At 41.1% G+C, this 20301-nt stretch overlaps 1 protein-coding gene across 1 annotated transcript in view; it reads left to right on the top strand.

Moving 5' to 3' along the window:
• The window catches only part of LOC139281359 (uncharacterized), a 191755-nt gene that overhangs the window by 22115 nt on the left and 149339 nt on the right, over positions 1 to 20301 (top strand). The window contains exons 4-10 of the mRNA XM_070901513.1: positions 3186 to 3296; positions 5697 to 5862; positions 15564 to 15670; positions 17615 to 17742; positions 17828 to 17909; positions 18015 to 18104; positions 19694 to 19820. Of these exons, the coding sequence (XP_070757614.1) occupies positions 3186 to 3296; positions 5697 to 5862; positions 15564 to 15670; positions 17615 to 17742; positions 17828 to 17909; positions 18015 to 18104; positions 19694 to 19820 (811 nt within the window). The remainder of the gene's footprint in view (positions 1 to 3185; positions 3297 to 5696; positions 5863 to 15563; positions 15671 to 17614; positions 17743 to 17827; positions 17910 to 18014; positions 18105 to 19693; positions 19821 to 20301) is intronic.

The following is a 20301-nucleotide window of genomic DNA, read 5'->3' as shown; positions in this document are numbered from 1 at the left end:
CCAACCAATGCATCTGCCTTCATCACAGACATCACAGAGATGGAGCAGCATGTGCTCACACTCGTGGGGAAGCACCCCCGGACAGCCACGGAAGCATCTGCAGACCCTGAAGTGATGTCACGTGAGTAAAGCTTACATCATTGCATGATGTGAAGTCAATAGATGCCACACCCACTCATATTCAAACAATCATATATGATAGATGATTTCTAAAATTGTCATAGAAATAATGATGGCCTAATGAAAATCATTGCAATGCAAATGCATTGATGGTCATGAAATGTGATGTCTGCGATGATTTTGAGAGCGGTGGTGCTTTTGTCGTGCATATGCTGTGTGCAGCGCTGGAATCACCTTGTGACCCTAGCACCCGCTTCTCCTCTAATAGCCTCATTTGTGTTTTGCAGTTCAGCCAGCAGCGCGGCCCCAGGCAAGACTACAGAGGCCAGAAGGTGGGGGCGCGGGGCCCGACTCTCCGGACGATCCAACATCTGGTGCTGAGGAGCTCTGATTCTCGTCCACAATCCGCTGGGTCTGTTCTCCACGGATGAGAGCGCAGACTTCGAGGAACCTGCATCGCCATGCTCCAGAAGCCATTCCACCCCGAGGCCATCTAGTGGTCCTCCGGTCATTCCCGTCTCCACTCTGGCAGTACCGGCCCCAAGCACCTCGCCACAGGGTACCCCATTTGTCTCCAGGATGGCGCCGACCCCACGGAGGCCTCGTGGACTTGGCAGGTCTGTTCCACGAGCGCCACATGAGAGCGGAGAGGTGGTACAGTTGTCCAGGAGGACTGTAGACATTGATGACCAGCTCATTGAACATTGTGGGGCATATTCCGATAGCTGACCACCATGACTGAGTACATTCCGCAGATGGCGGAGGCTCTGGATGCGATAGCCAGGAACACTGCTGGCACAGGCCTCCCAGTGATCCCTGAGCACGGCACTCCACCCCTAGGTTCAGCACCACTATTGCGAACGATAGATGAGAGCAAGGACCAAGATCCAGCTTCTGCATCAGAGAATGTTGCCCCTCGGCACCTCCCGCTCCCATACCCGTCCAATCAATGCATCTGCCTTCATCCACTGCCCCACCCACTCCCCCCACACCCCGCAATGAGGCACCGCCTGAGGAGCTCCTCAGCCAGGCGCCGTGGAGCGAGGAGGGGAAGGGGTAGAACTGGGGAGAAGAAGGGGAGGGGGGAAGGAAAGTGATGGCTGTATTATATCTCCATCTGGGTGTGTGCAATTTGTTGCAATGTATGGAGGCTGGGGAGCACCCTCCTGCTTTGCCTTTGTATTCTGTGTTGCGGGACATGTTGAACATTTGATTGATGTCAATGGTGGAAAAAGTGGGGTGTGGGCGGGGGTTGGTGTTATTGGCTGTGATACCAATGTTGGTATAAAATTTTTATTATTGAACATAACATTGTTGTGCATTGTCTCAGATAGCTGCACCATTACACACTGGTGATTCCTTAACATGAAAGAGTTAAATACAACTTAATCAACGCAATACAATCAATGTAAACTTTAACTGGCACCAAGGTGATGAGCACCATTGATGTCTGAGCTGCACACAAACAGCAGTGTGTCAGCATTGTCACACACATCAATCCTCTTTCAGGCAAATCGTTCAGATATCAGCTCCTCACGTAAGAGTCTTGCAGCTATGTAGCCACCATGGGCCCTTTCCTGCGGTCTGCAGGGAGTCACGGGCATGGTTGCATAGCCAGCCTGATTGTCTGGCCCTAAGTCAGCATCCAGCCCCTCGTCGTCCTCTTCCTCTCGCTCATGAAGTGGAGCATCAGTGCCTTCTGACAATTCTTGGCCCCTCCTGATAGCCAGGTTGTGCAGCATCGAGCACATGACCACGAATTTACCTACTTGCTCAGGGTTGTACTGTAGCTCCCCTCCTGAGTGGTCAAGACATCTGAAGCACTGCTTAAGCACAGTTTGGTGGCCCCATTGCATTGAAAGTATAATAGCGATTGATCAGAAGCAATGATTTCCTCACTAAAATACACCTGGAGTAAAGCCCCAATAGTCCAGAGTCTGAAAATATGTCTGTTGAGATGTTCACTTCACCTTAGAAGAACTCCAGAGTCAATGCAAACTCCCCCGAAGTTGAGGAAGTCTTTTGAATGAAGCGACCTGCGATTTTAAAATGCCAACCACACCACTGGTGTTCATTCAGAGCAGTTCCACTTTTTTTCGGCGAGCGATATTTTGGGCAATATGTGTGCGAGGTGGTGAAAGTGATGCTGGGCGATCTCCTGGGCATTAGTTTCACCAAATGCACTCTTTACGACAAATAAAAGTGAGCGGGTGGTATTATTGAATCTCGGCGTTAATTCCATGTGGAAAGTAACGCTGGGTAATATTATGGCCATTGATTTCGCCCGTTCTGATGATTACGCCCCAAAAAAGTGAAAGGGTGGTCATATTTTTTCCCGGCGTTAAGCACATGAGGAAAGTAATGCTCGGCGATAAGTTTCCTAAAAATGCCTGTCAGTTTCCATTTTGTGCCAAAATGGGCGATATATGAGCGTTATACATCATTTCAGCGGTAAAGTGGTCGTTAAGCATGCAAAAAAGGTGGTTCGAGCCCATAGATTTGTTTATTCACACATAACTGTTCACATTTTTCTTTCTAACTAATTCCCGCTCTCAATCCCATCTGCAGCTGGCAAATGTATTGTTCACTTTTATGATTTAGTCCCTTCATTGTCCCACTTGGTGCTCCCAAGAACAAGGCAACTGTTCCTAAGGTCTAATTAAAACAAACAAAACTTTACAACCATCAATATATGCCTAGCAAACCCTTAGGTCGTAATTTTAGTAAGATGATGATGAACTCTTACTTGCGTGATGACATTTCTTGCTGGCTAAATTATGTTAAATAAATAGATAGATTTCAGACCTGTACCAGTTACATATCCTTCCCTTTTGGAAATGAGGTGATGAATGTTATTTTGTCCTTCAGTGTGCCATGATGGAAAGTGTAATTTAATATTAATCCTTTATTGATGGCAAGTTATTAAATTGATTTAGTATATTTACAGTGTGATTATTTTTCTTTAATAAATCACCTGATAGCAGTGTGATTCACTGATTATTGACACTGAATGCTTAGATTGCAGAATGACCTATGCTGTGAGATGTTTTTGATTTGTGCTTCAGATAGGTGAACTGCTGTGGAAATTGATAGTGCATGACATCCGGTTCACCTGGGAACGATCAAGCCAACTGCAGCTTGACAACGACAAACTTGTCTGCGCCGTTTGTTTCAAGGTACAAGGGAGACTATTCACACTCTCCAAGTGCTCACAGCTACTCGTTCACATGTTGTTACTATGGAAAAGAGATATAATCTTTTTGCTTCTTGAATATCTAATCTATTCATATTTAATGGATTTTTTAAATTTGGTACAATGAGGTTTGGAATTTTGACAGATACTTTACTTATATAGTTGCTTCTGATTATAATGTTGCAATATTTTCATTTATTGTATCATTTTCTATTTGATATAATCTTTGCCATTACATTTGAAAGTCTTTTTGTATAAAATGAACATGTTTATTAAAATATCATTGCTAACAACATGCACACTAAGCCCAGAAGAATAGACTCTTGATATACTATTTGTCATTTTGTGAAAATCTTGGGGTAGAGTTTCTGCTTTGGGTGCAATCGGTGATTCTGGCCCAAAATTGCGCCCAAAATTGCGCCCATTTTGAAAACTGTTTTTATTTCCCCAAGTTTCTGCTCAAACTCTTTTGTATATCGCCGAAATGTGCCATGAATCATCGCAATCGGGCAGTGTTTTTTTAAATAAAATTTTTGCTTTATAACATATTCCTTGATATATTTATGATATATACAAGATATATATACAAAAAATAAGAGCTCATGGGGTAGGAGTAATATATTAGCATGGATAGAGGATTGGCTAACAGCAGAAAACAGAGAGTCGGGATAAATGAATAATTTTCAGGTTGGCAAACTGTAACTAGTGGGGTGCCACAGGGATCAGTGCTGGGGCTCCAACTACTTATAATCTATATTAATGACTTGGATAAAGTAATGTAGCCAAATTTGCTGATGATACAAAGAAAGGTGAGAAAGCAAGTTATGTGGAGGATGCAAAGAATCTGCAAAAGGATTATAGATAGGCTAAGTGAGTGGGCAAAAATGTGGCAGATGGAGTATAATATGGGAAAATGTGAGGTTATCCACTTTGGTATGAAAAATTAAAAAGCAAATTATTATTTAATGTGAAAAGATTACAAAATGCTGAGGTAGAGTGAGATCTGGGGGTCCTTGTACGTGAAACAGAAAAAGTTAGCATGTAGGTACAGCAAGTAATTAGGAAGACAAATGGAATGGGGGATGGAGTATAAAAGTAGGGAAGTCCTGCCACAACTGTGCAGGGTGTTGGTGAGACTATACCTGGAGTACTGTGTATAGTTTTGGTCTCCTTATTTAAGGAGGGATCTATTTGCATTGGAGGCAGTTCAGAGAAGATGCACAAGGTTGAGTCCTGAGATGTAGGGGTTGTCTTACAAAGAAAGGTTCAGCAGGTTGGGCCTATACTCAGTGGAGTTTAGAAGAATGAGAGGTGATCTTATTGAAACATATAAGATTCTGAGGGGGCTTGACAGGGTAGATACAGAGAGGATATGTCCCCTCATGGGGGAATCTAGAACTAGGGGGCATAGTTTCAGAATAAGGGGTCACCAATTTAAAATGGAAATGAGGAGGAATTTCTTCTCTCAGAGGGTCGTGAATCCTTGAAATTCTCTACCCAAGAGGGCTGTGGAGGCTGGGTCATTGAATATATTTAAGGTGGAAATAGATAGATTTTTGAATGATAAGGGAGTCAAGGGTTATGGGGAGTGGGCAGGGAAGTGGAGTTGAGGCCAAGATCAGATCAGCCATGATTTCATTGAATGGCGGAGCAGGCTCAATGGGCCAAATGGCCTACTCCTGCTCATATTTCTTATGTTATGTATATATGATAACATGGTAAAGTTTGATTAATACAGCTTAAAGTGGGTTTATCACAAAAAATAAGCATTTTAAATCACAGTGTCAGTCCACCATCTATGAGCAAGCTGATTTTAAAGTACTTTGAAAAAATATACAAAACTATTTACAGTAGTCAGTTCCTTATTAAATTTAAAAAAATATAATTAAAACCTTTCAAAACGTGCCTATTAGTGCCCTAAAGTTCCAGCTTAATCTTTGGAGCCTTCGCCGAAGGCTTCTATGCGGGCACAATTAGCGGAAGTTCCCAGTGGTAATTAATTCACCCTGGGGGCGTGGCTAGTTATGTGGGCTTACTTCTTGCATGATGATTTTAAAACTAGCACAAAAGATTGCAAAATTTGAGTTGCGCAAAGCACAATTTGTGCTTAAAATTCCGTGATCTTTTGTGTCGGTTACGTCGATGTCGGGGGAATTGTGCTAAAAACCCAGTACAATTGAGCAAAAACCTCAGGCCCTTATATTTAAAAAAAACTCTTTATATTTGACATGACAAAACATATATAAAAATAGCTTTGAAATAATTAGCTGAATGCAGTTAAATGCACAGTGATGCATGCCCCCTGTAATTATGTCATTGTTTTCTATGGTATTTGTGGAATAGCGATCCAGTTTAAGGAGATTATGTTATGTTTTGGATTCAGTGGACCCCAAAGGTTCAATCACCAGAGCAAGAGGAGCAAAAACAACAAGCAAGAACACCTCCATCCCTTTTTGCTGATCTTGAAGCCTCATTAAATGCTAAAAAAAGATCTTCTGTTTCTTCTCTGATTGAATCATTATATGTGCAGGATTTTGAGCCTTTTCCAGGTAATTAATAACAATATTAGATTTTAAGCAAGTTTACTATTTTTTCCATATTAATATTTTATTAATTGATAAATTGAAGTCTTAACTAATTCATGCTATATTGTGCCTTATTAGAATGCAAGATGTTTTTTTATAGACACAGTATAAGTAACATTTACATGGATTTTGAAAATGTGAATGAAATATAATAAATCATAACGTGGGATAGATTCTTTAGCTCTTTGAGCATGCCAGCAGGATTTCTGAATGAAAATTAACCAGATTATCCATTGTAAAAAATTGGTTGAATTATGTCATTTCAACAGGAACTTAGGCTGGGCACGGAAGGTCAAAGGTAAAAGAATATTCTGAATAGAGTCACGTGTCTTTCAATCCTGTTGATCAATCTACATGCACTTTAATATTTAGCTTGGGATATTAGAAATCCATCTTTATAAGTACTATATATAAGAAAACACATTTATATTTATACATAAGATGAAAAGGTCTTTCAGTTTTCTGCCTAGTAAGAATGGTCATTTTTTGACTTGCAGAATAATTTTGATTACATTCTCTATCTTTGTAAATATTGAGTGCTACTTCCACTAGATCCTTTTCTGCAAAGGAATGAGTAAGGGATTGAGTGTATATGGGCAGAGTTACTGATCAAAACAAAGAAGGGGCAGTCTGGATTGCTATGTGAAATTCCAAAGTGTTGATATCTTTAATAATATAGAATATCACTCCAAGCAAACTGTTTGCCTCATTTTTAAGGTCAAGAGAAAACTAAGATAGGAATTGATTTCATGGCCTGTATTTTTTGGTGGTAATTGTGATATTTCCAGAGAGCACACAGCACACACAGCTTTTAAGATGGCAGCTTCCAGAAGTCTCCTTCTTGTCAGGTGACCTGGGTTCTTTATTATTAACAGCACTGGTTGCAGTCCAAAGTGTGGAGCTACAGACTAATGAAGAAGTAATTACAACAAACAATCATCATACATAACTTGCATGGTTATACATAACAAAAGATATGGACTTATTTTGCCATATTTACAAATCATGCTTAACCACTTGGTTTCTGTTTCGAAGAGGATACCTTCACTCTCGAACAGAACCTTCCAAACATGGCGTTGAATTTAAACTCATTCGAGGCTGATCCTGAGAAAAATTTCCCTCCAAGGTATGCCCTTGATTTCCATTTGAACTCTATCTAACTTCAGACTGTTTGTCTGCCTGACTCGGACTCAGACTTAAATTCTGACTTTCTCTTGGATTTGTTTCCAGTACATTGGATGTAGGATTTGCTACTGGTGTATCAAAACTATCTGATGAGTCAGAAATAATTGAATCACTCCCACCTTCAACTACTTCCACGTCTGTAGGTAAAATATGATCAATGTGAACAAACCTAACCTTCCATGATCAAACATCTTGACCAAATATTTGCGAGGACCACATATCTTCACCACTCTTCCTAGTAACCACTTTACCCATTTATGGTGATGGTTCTTTACTCTCATCTTCTGGTTTAATTTCACACTTCTCTCTTTTACTCTACCTCTATCATGATTCTCTTTCTGTCTTAATTGTGTCTCTTCGACAGACTGTGCCAAGTTTGGTTTTACCAACCGGAATCTGGTTTGTGGCTGTCGTTTGAGAAACAACTCTGCTGGTGTTCTACCAATAGTTGTGTGAGGAGTATTATGATACATAATTAGAAAATTAGTCAATTTGTGGTCCAATGACAACTGTCGTTTCTTTGGATTTGGATCCAACATCTGTTTGTTGAGGGCACGTTTTACAATTTGTACAGTGTGCTTTACTGCACCATGTGAAGCAGGTTGGTACGGTGGAACTTTGGTATGTTTCACACCATTTTTGCTCATGAACTGTGCAAATTCTTCTGAATGAAATTGTGGTCCATTATCAGAAACAATTTCTTCTGGGAGGCCAAATGAAGAAAATAAACTTCGTAAACTGTCTAAAGTTTTACTTGTTATTTTCTACTTTGGAAACACCTCGGCCCACTTCGAATGGCTATCAATCACAATGAACAATTGTCGTTCTTCTAGCTCAGCAAAATCAATATGTAGCCTTTGCCACACCCTGGGAGGTCATTTCCATGGCTGTAATGGTACTGATGGTGGTTACTTGCTTACCGATTGACATGTCATACACTGATGACAACGTTCTCTATATCTTTATAACATAAGTAAATGCGTGCAAAACTCTTGGTCAAGCACATTCCCAGGTGCTGGTCATGGAGGTCTCCTAATAATTTGAACCTGAATTTATTTGGTATAACCACTCTTGCACCCCACATGATACAATCTTTATCGACTGATAATTCATTCCTACGAATGAAGAATGGATGAATATCTTTGTCTTTTACCTGGTTTAGCCAGCCATTTGCAATAATAATCTTACACCTTTGACATAACTGGGTCATGTTTGGTTGCTCTACCAATCTCTTCAGCCATGAATGGAAGTTCATCAATGTATGAAAAATACAACACTTCTTCCCTATCGGGTGTAACTTGTGATGGGGAAGGCAATCTAGACATTGCATCAGCATTACTGTGATCAGCTGTTCATCTGTATTCAATATCATGTATATGCTGACAAAATCAAAGCCCATCTCTGCATTCGGGCTGCAGCTAATGTTGGAACTGGGGACTTTGGATGGAAGATTACAGTCAGGGGCTTATGGTCCATAACGATGGTAAACTTATGACCATACAAGTATTTGTGGAACTTCTTGACCCCAAAAATTAATGCCAAAGCTTCCCTTTCGATTTGCGCATAATTACGCTCACTGGCACTGAGAGTGCGTGAAGCAAAAGCAATTGGTCTACGTAATACATGAGAGATCACTGCCCCAATACCATGTGGAGAGGCATCATATGCTAGCTTAATCTCCTTAGATACGTCATAGTGAACTAACATGGTGCTCTCTACCAATTTGCTTTTACACTCCTTGAATGCTGTATCGCATTCTTCTGACCACTTCCAATGGACCTGTTTTTTCAATAGTTCATTCAGTAGCCAAATTTGGTAAGAACTTCCCACAATAGTTCAAAAGACCCAAAAATGATCAAAGTTCAGTGACATTCTTGGGAGTGGGTGCATTTCTAATTGAATCCAGCTTTCCCTTGGTTGGCTATAAACCATCTTTGTACCCTAAGTACTCCACTGAGTTTTGACTCGTACTCTTTACTTCTCTAGTCGTTTGAGGACTTCATTCAATATGTTATGAATTTGCCTATTTGGTGCTGAAATTAGTATGTCATCTAAATAACCTACTACCCCTTCAATACCTTGCAAAATCTGGTTTATAACCTCTTGGAATATGATCGGGGCGGAAGACACTCCAAATGGTAGCCTATTAAATTGAGATAGGCCTAGATGAGTATTGATAGTCAAGCATGGCTTGGACACCTCATCTAGTTCAAGCTGTAAGTAGGCATTCATAAGATCCAACTTTGAGCAGATCTGACCACCTGTCAGTGTTGTGAACAAATCTTCTATATTTTGCAATGTATTGGGGACATTACCCTCAAGAACCTGGTTTACAGTTACCTTATAATCACCACACAATCTTACCTTACCATCAGACTTAGGTACAACAACAATGGGTGTAGCCCAATTACATCGCTCTATCTTAGAAATAAAGTTCTCAGTCTCTAGTCTTTTGAGTTCTTGCTCAACTTTCTCCTTGAATGCATATGGTACGGAAAGTTGCTCGCAGTAAACCAATCTGACGTCCTTCTGTACCCTGACACTCGCCTTGAAGCCTTGGATCGGACTGCCAGTTTCGCAGAACATCTTTGGATAATTCTTGAAGACATCATCCTTTGATGCAAATCTCATTTCAACACGGAAAATCTCACTCCAATCCAGCTTCAGTGATCCCAACCAATTTCTTCCTAGTAAGGCAGGCTTGTCTCCTGCCACTATTATTAGAGGTAAGCTCTGAATTTGATCCTTGTATTTCACTGGTACGGTGATACAACCTACCACAGGAATGTTCTCTTCCGAGTAGCCTCGCAGCTCTATCTTGGATTTCTCCAATAGGAAATCTCCAATTTGTAGAGGTACAGTGACTCTGGTACTACACTCACGGATGCACCAGTGTCGATTCCTGCAACATCTATGTGGATTATGATACTTTTCGAATCACTGTCCGTTAACCTCATGCTCCTGATGACGTTTAGCTCTAACACCGCAATCGTCCTGTTGTTTTTCTTCCATGCTATGTAGTCTCTGGGGATTTCTACTCAAAGCTTTGTAAACTGGCTTACCCTTCAGTCAGCATGCCTTCACTGGATGCCCCATTTTCCTGCAGAAGAAACACTCTGCCTTCACATATGAACAACTTTGAGCAATGTGTTGTCCCAGGCACCGATAGCAGGACTTCAATGCTCTGTTACTATTGCCAGTTTCTGAGACTTTGGGGCCCAACCACATTTTACTTTTAACCTGCAGGCGATTCACCTCGGTTGTCTGATGACTGAAAATAATATGAAATTCTCGGGAATATTGGTCGGCCATGCTCATCGACAGAGCTGTCTGAGAAGCTAAATCAAAAGTCAAGTTAGGCATTGTCAATAACTTTCTTCCGATCGCATCATTTTTCATCCTACAAACAAAGCGGCCACGCAATGCTCGGTCCTGAAAGTTTCCGAAATTACAGTGAATGGATAGCTTTTTTAATGCTACAATGTACTCACTGATATTTTCTTTGGTCTTCTGATTTCGTATTCCGAAACAATAACTTTCAGCAATTTCTAAGGGCACGGGGCTATTGTGCTGCTCTAACTTAGTTAGAATCTGTTTCAGCATTGTGTCCTTTGGCTTGTCAGGCACAAGCAAATTTATCAGCATTTCATACACCTCGGGCCCTGCCTCAGTTAAGAATATAGCCCTTTCTCATTCCAACACCGCCCGGTTCTGGTTTTCATTCTCGGGGACTTTGATTATACTATTTGCGGTGAAAACATTTCTAGCCGATCCACAAACGCTCTGAAACTTTCCCGGTCACGTTGAACTTCCCCCAAATGCCCTATTACTCCCACAGGTGCAGCCATCTGGACTCTTAACAGTTCAAACAAGTGTGCTTGTAATTTACCTCGGATTTGTAGCTGTTAATCAAAACAGAGAAGATCTCAAAGTCTCTCTGTCGGCTGACTGAATCCTCCACCAACAAAAATTTCAACTTTGTTTTATCCAATGAATCCCATTCTCGTCACCATTGTGATATTTCCAGAGAGCACATAGCACACACATCTTTTAAGATGGCAGCTTCCAGAAGTCTCCTTCTTGTCAGGTGACGTGGGTTCTTTATTATTAACAGCACTGGCTGCAGTAACACAGGAGTCCACAGTGTGGAGCTACAGACATTACAGTAATAACAATGAATGAACAACATTCATGATCATGATCATTTTCCAACAGTCTATCGACTCTGGATCAGTTCCTATGGACTGGAGGGTAGCTAATGTAACACCACTTTTTAAAAAGGAAGGCAGAGAGAAAGCGGGAATTATAGACCGGTTAGCCCGACATCAGTAGCGGGGAAAATGTTGGAATCAATTATTAAGGATGAAATAGCAGCGCATTTGGAAAGCAGTGACAGGATCGGTCCAAGTCAGCATGGATTTATGAAGGGGAAATCATGCTTGACAAATCTTCTGGAATTTTTTGAGGATGTAACTAGTAGAGTGGACAAGGGAGAACCAGTAGATGTGATGTATTTGGACTTTCAAAAGGCTTTTGACAAGGTCCCACATAAGAGATTGGTGTGCAAAATCAAAGCACATGGTATTGGGGGTAATATACTGACGTGGATAGAGAACTGGTTGGCAGACAGAAAGCAGAGAATCGGGATAAACGGGTCCTTTTCAGAATGGCAGGCAGTGACTAGTGGAGTGCTGCAGGCTCACTGCTGGGACCCCAGCTCTTTACAATATACATTAACGATTTAGATGAAGGAATTGAGTGTAATATCTCCAAGTTTGCAGGTGACACTAAACTGGGTGGCGGTGTGAACTGTGAGGGGGACGCTAGGAGGCTGCAGGGTGACTTGGACAGGTTAGGTGAGTGGGCAAATGCATGGCAGATGCAGTACAATGTGGATAAATGTGAGTTTATCCACTTTGGGGGCAAAAACGCAAAGTCAGAATATTATCTGAATGGCGGCAGATTAGGAAAAGGGGAGGTGCAACGAGACCAGGGTGTCATGGTTCATCAGTCACTGAAAGTTGACATAAAGGTACAGCAGGCGGTGAAGAAGGCAAATGATATGTTGGCCTTCATAGCTAGGGGATTTGAGTATAGGAGCAGGGAAGTCTTACTGCAGTTGTACAGGGCCTTGGTGAGGCCTCACCTGGAATATTGTGTTCAGTTTTGGTCTCCTAATCTGAGGAAGGACGTTCTTGTTATTGAGGGAGTGCAGCGAAGGTTCACCAGACTGATTCCCGGGATGGCAGGACTGACATGAGGAGAGACTAGATCAACTGGGCCTTTATACATTGGAATTTAGAAGGATGAGAGGGGATCTCATAGAAACATAAGATTCTGACGGGACGGGACAGGTTAGGTGCAGGTAGAATGTTCCCGATGTTGGGGAAGTCCAGAACCAGGGGATACAGTCTTAGGATAAGGGGTAGGCCATTTAGGATTAAGATGAGGAGAAACTTCTTCACTCAGAGAGTTGTTAACCTGTGGAATTCCCTGCCACAGAGAGTTGTTGATGCCAGTTCATTGGATATATTCAAGAGGGAGTTAGATATGGCCCTTACGGCTAAGGGGATCAAGGGGTATGGAGAGAAAGCAGGAAAGGGGTACTGAGGGAATGATCAGTCATGATCTTATTGAATGGTGGTGCAGGCTCGAAGGGCTGAATGGCCTACTCCTGCACCTATTTTCTACGTTTCTATGTTTCTATTCCCTGTTCTTACCCCTTTGAAACTGACTGCAACTTCAGGATGTTGCACATACGCATCCTGACAGGGAAATCCTGAAGTTGCAGACAGTCATTCACCGCTGCGACACTGGCTTCCTGTGAACCACCCCCACCCCCACCCAAATCAGCACTGAGGCCCCTCCCCCTCCATAGCCGATACGCAGAGTAATGAGGGAAATCAGTGAAACTGACAAAAAACTTGGACTTTCTCGCAGTAATATTGTTGTTAAATACCCCATTAAAAGTTAGACTCTTTTGGATTAGGTGTAACTGGGTATTTAACAGCATATTGGCTGCTAACCAAATGTTATAGCCCTGAAAAACTAAAATTTTTAAGAAACTTTTAAAAAGAATTATATTTTATAAAACTTTGTTCATATTTATTTTAGATTGACCTTTTCCCCACGTAAGAGCCCCAATCTTAGTTTCGTTCTCTATAACATTTTTTTAAAGTTAGAATAAAAGAAGCTTGTTCACTTCCGGTGTGTGAGAATTCTGCATTGTGATTGGCTGCTTGGACAGCATGTTGACATCACAGCAGCTCGTGTTACAGATTCCCCATTAACTTACACTGATCTCAACTAAACATCAGAAAAGCTGAACTTCTCACCGCAGAGATCACGGGATCTTGGTGGGAAGCTTTCTTCAGGGCCAGTGGCAAACACCTTTGCTTCACCACTGACTGAAAATTAAGAACCATTGTGCTTTACTTTCTCTACATGTTAAGTGACCTGTGCCCAGGAGTCTGTCAGTGCCCTTATGAGAAGGTTTCTCAAAACAGCCTAAGCTAACGAATCCTTTTGTTTCCTTTCCTCTTTTTCACATTAGAAGCTCGCAATAACTACATAAATTCTAATTTACCATATGAGAATTCAACAGATGTATACCTGTATTCATTGGATGTCTATTAGTAGTGCAGTGCATTAAAACAAAAAAATACTGTCCCACCTTTGGAACAGTGACATTTAACGCACAGTCTTCAATGAAGTCCCTGGACATATAACACGGACTGCTGTGGTGAACATTTTTACATTTGGTACAGTGAGACTATCGGTTAAACAATAAGGATCCTACCAACAGGTACATTGCAAATGTGCAACGGCCACCACACGTTAAAAAAAATCCACACACAGGCATCTTCCACCCTTCAAGATTTAGTTTGGGACCTAGAACATTAGGTCCTTTATTGAAACATCTGGGAACTTTTTGGCGTGGAAGCAAGTCATCATCAACTTGAGGGACTGCCTATGATGATGATGCATTACAAATTAACTAAGGAAGATGTCTCATTGGGAATCATTATAAAATGTTACTAATCAAATCAAGAAAAACTCATACTGATAAAGTTATCTGTATAGTAGTTGGGATGCTGTTTCACTTCATGCTAAACCTGTCTTCTTTTATGCCTGACTTTACCATAACTACCCGCCTGCTTATTTAGTACTACCTAATCAAGAAATTGTTAAGTTATAGATAATTAGAAACAAATCTGGTTTCCTCTTATTGTATTAATGACTGAAAGATCAGTCTGACTGCTTCTATAAATAAGCAGTTGTTTACCTACAGGATTTCCAGGATGCTTGGACATGTGACATAGAGGAAGTGCAACCAAGGTTCACCAGACTGATTCCTGGGATGGGGGGGATTGTCATGTGAGGAGAGATTGAGTAGACTAAGTCTATATTCTCTCGAGTTTAGAAGAATGAGAGGTGATCTCATTGAAACTGACAAAATGCTTACAGGGCTTGACAGGGTTGATGCAGGGAGGATGTTTCCTCTGGCTGGGGAGTCTAAAGCCGGGGGTCACAGTCTCAGAATAAGGGGTTGGCCATTTAGGACTGAGATGAGGAGAAACCTCTTCACTCAGAGGGTGGTGAATCTTTGGAATTCTCTACCCCAGGTGACTGTGGAAGCTCAGTGGTAGAGTATATTCAACGCAGAGATCGCTAGATGTTTGTATATTAAGGGAATCAAGGGATAGGATAATGCAGGAAAATGGAGTTGAGATCGATCAGCCATGATCTTATTGAATGACAGAGCAGGCTCGAGGGGCCGAATGGCCAACTCCTACTCCCATTTCTTATGTTCTTATGTTAAGTTTATTCTTATGTAACACAGCAAATATGAGCACCTGCTAAAGAATCCTTTGTAGCTTTGACTTCCTCTGAAAGAACCATGCAGGAAGAATTGTTTGTGTCGTAAAGTTGTAATCATGTTCTTTTTGAGTGCTACACATACCAACTAAAGCAATTCTTACCCCTTTCCCCCAGCTTAGAAACTACAAACTCCTGTTTACAAATGTCAGCAGGCGCTCCTACTGTTGCTGTGATAGAAGGCTTTCAAAGATAATGGCAAACACAATTGAAATGGCCTATGTGCTCTATTAAAAAGCATGTCAGACAGCCTTGGGAATGGGACCTCATTCAAATGTTTTATATGAAGATGTTAGTCACTATCATATGAAATCTAGAGGAAGGATAAATTACAACCTGAATGACTTCAATGTTTCTTCATTCTTACTGCGTATCAGTGAATGAAATGTTGTGAGTCAAAGCACTGCTGTAGAGTCACTCTTGACGGGAGCATGGAAAATTTGGTAAGCAACGTGACGTGTTCAATTTCCAGGCAATAATCGGCACCAGGAGCACAGCCTCACTAACATAACCATAATGTTCCTTTAAGAGAAATGCTAGTTAACCAAGGGTTTTTAAAAAAAATATAAATTAATTTTTATTTTGTTCATCCTGTCTCTAAGGTCGTGAGTTTGCTAAAGTCTTCAACAAGAAGATTCCGAAAGAAGGCTGGGATTGCTATCCTTCTGCTGTTGAATGCATTCTGGATCTCATTAATGCCCATCTGCAGGTGCTTTTATTCAATACACAGGGGATTATTTTTTTCATGTAGTTACTGAATACAGTGTCAATACCATCACTGAATTGATATTATAAAAATAATTAGTTATAATATGAATGAGAAAACATAAGTTGGTGTCCAATTTTATAAAAAGGAAAGTTGATTCCATGTAAGTGTTAAACTGTCATAAGATTTCTCTTTGAATATTCTTGATTATACCATTATATTAGTTGATGCCAATCAAGGTACTTTTTGGCAAAAAGTTATTTGTTACTCATCAGTTTAAGCCCCTCAAAAAACAGCTGAAGACATTTTTACCTTTTATTTTTGTGGGGCCAAGAAGGTGCAGGAGTGCTGTCCCTGGGTCCACAAAACATTTCTTCCTACTGTCAGCCTCAATGCTGCTAGGCGCTGCTCCTCCTCAAAGGTTCTAGACTCTACTCTTCCTCAATGGTTCTAGACTCTGCTCCTCCTCAATGGTTCTGGACTCTACTCCTCCTCAATGGTTCTAGACTCTACTCCACCTCAATGGTTCTAGACTCTGCTCCATCTCAATGGTTCTGGACTTTCCTCCTCCTCAATGATTCTAGACTCTGCTCCACCTCAATGGTTCTAGACTCTACTCCTCCTCAATGATACTAGACTCTGCTCCTCCTCAATGGTCCTAGACTCTACTCCTCCTCAATTATTCTAGACTCTACTCCGCCTCAATGCTGCTAGACTCTGCTCCACCTCAATGGTTCTTGACTCTGCTCCATCTCAATGGTTCTAGACTCTGCTCTTCCTCAATGGTTCCAGACTCTGCTCCGCCTCAATGCTGCTAGACTCTGGCCCCATGTGCTCCCCAGTCCCTCCTCCATAATACGACTTTACCAAATTAATTTCATGGTTGAGTTCAATGTAAGGGGCGTGATTAAGACGTTTGCAGATGCTACAAAAATTAGCTGTGTGGTTGATAGTGAAGAAGAAAGCTGAAGATTTCTGGAAGATATCAGTGAATTGTCCAGGTGGGCAGGAAAGTGGCAAATGGAATTCAATCTGGAGAAGTGTAAGATAATGCATTTGAGGAGGGCTAACAAGGCAAGGGAATACACAATAAATGGTAGGATACTGAGAGATGCAGTTGAACAGAGGGACCTTGGAGTGCATGTCCACAGATCCCTGAAGGTAGCAGAACAGGTAGATAAGGTGATTAAGAAGGCATATGGGATATTTTCCTTTTTTAGCCAAGGTATAGAATATAAGCGCAGGGACGTTATGCTAAAACTATATAAAACACTCGTTAGGCCACAGCCAGAGTACTACCTACAGCTCTGGTCACCACATTACAGGAAAGGTGTGATTGCACTAGAGAGGGTACAGAGGAGATTTATGAGAATGTTGCCAGAACTGGAGAATTTTAACGATGAGGAAAGATTGGATAGGCTGAGGTTGTTTTCTTTGGATCAGAGGAAGCTGAGGGGAGATTTAATTGAGGTGTATAAAATTTTGAGGGGCGAGGATAGGAAGGATCTATTTTCATTAACAGAGAGATCAATAACCAGAGGTCAGAGATTTAAAATAATTGGTAGAAGGATTAGAGGGGCGTTGAGGAGATTTTTTTTTTACCCAGAGTGCGGGTCTGGAACTCACTGCCTGAAAGGGTGGTAGAGGCAGAAGCCTTCATTGCACTTAAAAAGAATTGGATGTGTACGTGAAGTCTCGTAACCTACAGGGCTACGGACCAAGAGCTGGAAAGTGGGATTAGGCTGGATAGCTCTTTTTTGGCCGGCACAAACACAATGGTCCGAAAACATCTATGATTCTATGTATGTATCACGTGCTTGTGTAGCAGTGGTTTGATATTGACCATATTAAAACATACATTATATATATATATATATATACATATAGTATAACCAGATTCAGCATAAAAAAATGAAGTTCATTCCTGCTTTTCTGTCATGAATACAGATAGCATCTGCAGACCAGAAACTGCATGTGAAAGATTTAGGCGACTTGGTAGATAGTCATGTCTGGTGCCATCTGGTGAACTCCTTCATGCCTGGTACATTGATTGTGGAAGTACTGCCATATAACAGGTCAGACTATTCACTATAACTTACAGCTTGACTTATTATTTCTCTCCAATCTTATTTTATGCTTCCAATATGGTTAATTTCATAGATGGACGACAAATCTTGCTATAAAAACAATGGAAGAACTGATTTGTACCTCAACCTCTTTTACATCACAAGATTTATTTGAGGTAGTAATATGAACATTTCAAGGAGAGAAAAAGCAAAAAAATAACCTTTTTATATTGCTGTCATTTCTTTTTTAAATTAACTTTTCATTTCTTTTCTTTTTAAAGGCAGACTCTAAGGCTCTCTGTGCCTATATGTGTTTTATCTTTATGTGTGGTTACAAGTTCAAGCAATCCAAATCAGTTACAAAGTACATTGTGAGTAGATTTTACAGAAATTACAGTACAGAAGGAAGCCATTTGGCTCATCACTTCTCTGGGTTTAGTTGAAGGGCTATCTACTCTAATCCCATTTTCTTGCCCTTTTTTTGTCAATCTTTATATTTTGCCTTTTCAATTACTTATCAAGATTCATGTGAAATTCTATTCTATTCTGTGCTTGTGATAGAGCATTCCATGTTCTAATGATCTTTATGTTAGACCTATCTCTTCTACCTTTCTCTTAGTTAACTATTGATATTACTGAATCTATGCCCCTTATAACGATTGGAAACGATCTTTAACAACTTACCCTGCCAAAATCTTTCATAATATTGTAAGCCTTTATTACTTCAACCATAGCTTTCTCTGTTACAGTATAAAAAGCCCCAATATTTTATGCTTTTCTTCATAACTGTAAACTCTTATTCCTGGTGTTCAAATTAATTTTCACTGCACCCTTTCCATGGCTCTGATATTCTTCCTATAATAAGGTTCTCAGAGCTGCACACAATACTTTAACTGTACCCGAATTAAAAGTTGTACGTTTTCAATGTTTTTTTTCTTGTATTTATATTCAGTATCTGTAATAAAAGACTCAGAATCCCATTTACCTTTTAATAATTTTTTTCTGCCTGCACTCCAGCTCTTAAAGACCAAGGGGTAGAAATTGCCCCCTGCCCGAAGCAGGGTGCACGCACTCCGTTTCAATGGTTTTTACCGCAGCTGTGGTTGAGGTTGCCCCTTGAGCGAAATTTTGCTCTTTGTTGTTTTTTTAAAATTTGGATCCAGAAGTCGTCCTTAATGAGGGTGCTGACTACACGAGAGGGGCGGATACGTGGCAGTGGCAACACCTGAGGGGCGAAAGTTGGGGGAAGGGTGCGGAGTGACCGCTGCAATGACGGCGCCGCGTCACCACAGCTGCCCCCTTCATTTTAATGGGGAGAGCCTTCGCGATTTTAAAACTTACCCCACTGGGCCACCAGGGAGGGTTTTGGCCGGGCCAGCAGCCTGGCACCCAAGAGGGGTTTTTTTCAGGCGGAAAACAGATGGCCGTGAGTTGAATTTCTTCTACTATAAATCTTACTCTGGAAATTTCCTCTGGGGTTCTCCCAATTGGCGCAAATGCCAGATAGGAAAATAAATGGGATCTTCACGGATCATCCACCAATTAGGAGAACCACCTCCCCTTCCCCCACCTCCCCTCCCCACCCCCCACCCCACCCAGGAAATTCTCGGCTTTTCTTTGTACGAGCACAACTTGAATTTCCTGCTCACCTTTGAATAGTGCCACGGCATCTTTAACATTAGGCTGGGCCATGAAAACTAGCACATGGGGTTGTCTCATCCAAAGGACAACATCTCCAAAGTGCAACAGTGTCTCAGCACTGCAGAGGCATGTCAGCCTAGATTGTGCACTAAATTGCTAGATGGAAGCATGGCTCCACATCCTTTTAATGGAAAGTACCTTTGCCTCTGTGAGGTCAAGTTGACAATGGAAAACATGGATATGAAGATGGATGCAGGAATTCAGTGTGTTCTGTTTGTTGAGCTGTTTTTGGTATAAATTACTTTGTCCTTTGTGTCAGGGAGAACTGCACCTTTCAATGAATAAATTAGATTTGCAACTGAAAACCTTCACCATCAAAGGCCTGGAGCCAGATCAGTCTTCTCAAACGAGTGAGCTACAGGAGAAACTGGAGACAACTAAGAATGGTAAATGGACTGGTCTTTCGCATCACAGCACAAACGGCATACTGTTCATCTTGTGTGTAGCGTCTTTGTGTAAAGTGTTATCTGCTATTGTAGACATTTATTTTAAGTTCTCAACAATACAGAGCAGACAAATTGTGTTAAGAGGATTTGTAATTGGCAAACAGAGAAGTATGAGGCCCTGAGTGTAGTTTTGTTCAGCTGTTATGATATTTAGATTGCTCAGTTGTTGAGCATTATGCTAGATGACCATCTGCATGGTTCTATTCAAATATGGCCCATTGCAAAGTGTAGAAATTTTGGTCTATGAAATGAAGCATGGATAAAAAATATATAATTTGTCTTGCATTTAGCGCATATTTTCTGTTACACTTTCCCATCCTGCTATTTTCATTCCATTTGTTTGTTAAGCCTGTCTGTCGTACTTAAATTTGTTGTTGGTGCGTTTCCACAGGGAATCTTCTGATTGTCCACCATAACTTTG

This window comes from Pristiophorus japonicus, chromosome 15 (genome assembly GCF_044704955.1).
Source record: "Pristiophorus japonicus isolate sPriJap1 chromosome 15, sPriJap1.hap1, whole genome shotgun sequence".
Lineage (NCBI taxonomy): Eukaryota > Metazoa > Chordata > Chondrichthyes > Pristiophoridae > Pristiophorus > Pristiophorus japonicus.
The sequence above is the reverse complement of the archived record's forward strand: the minus strand, read 5'-3'. Positions and strand labels throughout refer to the sequence as shown.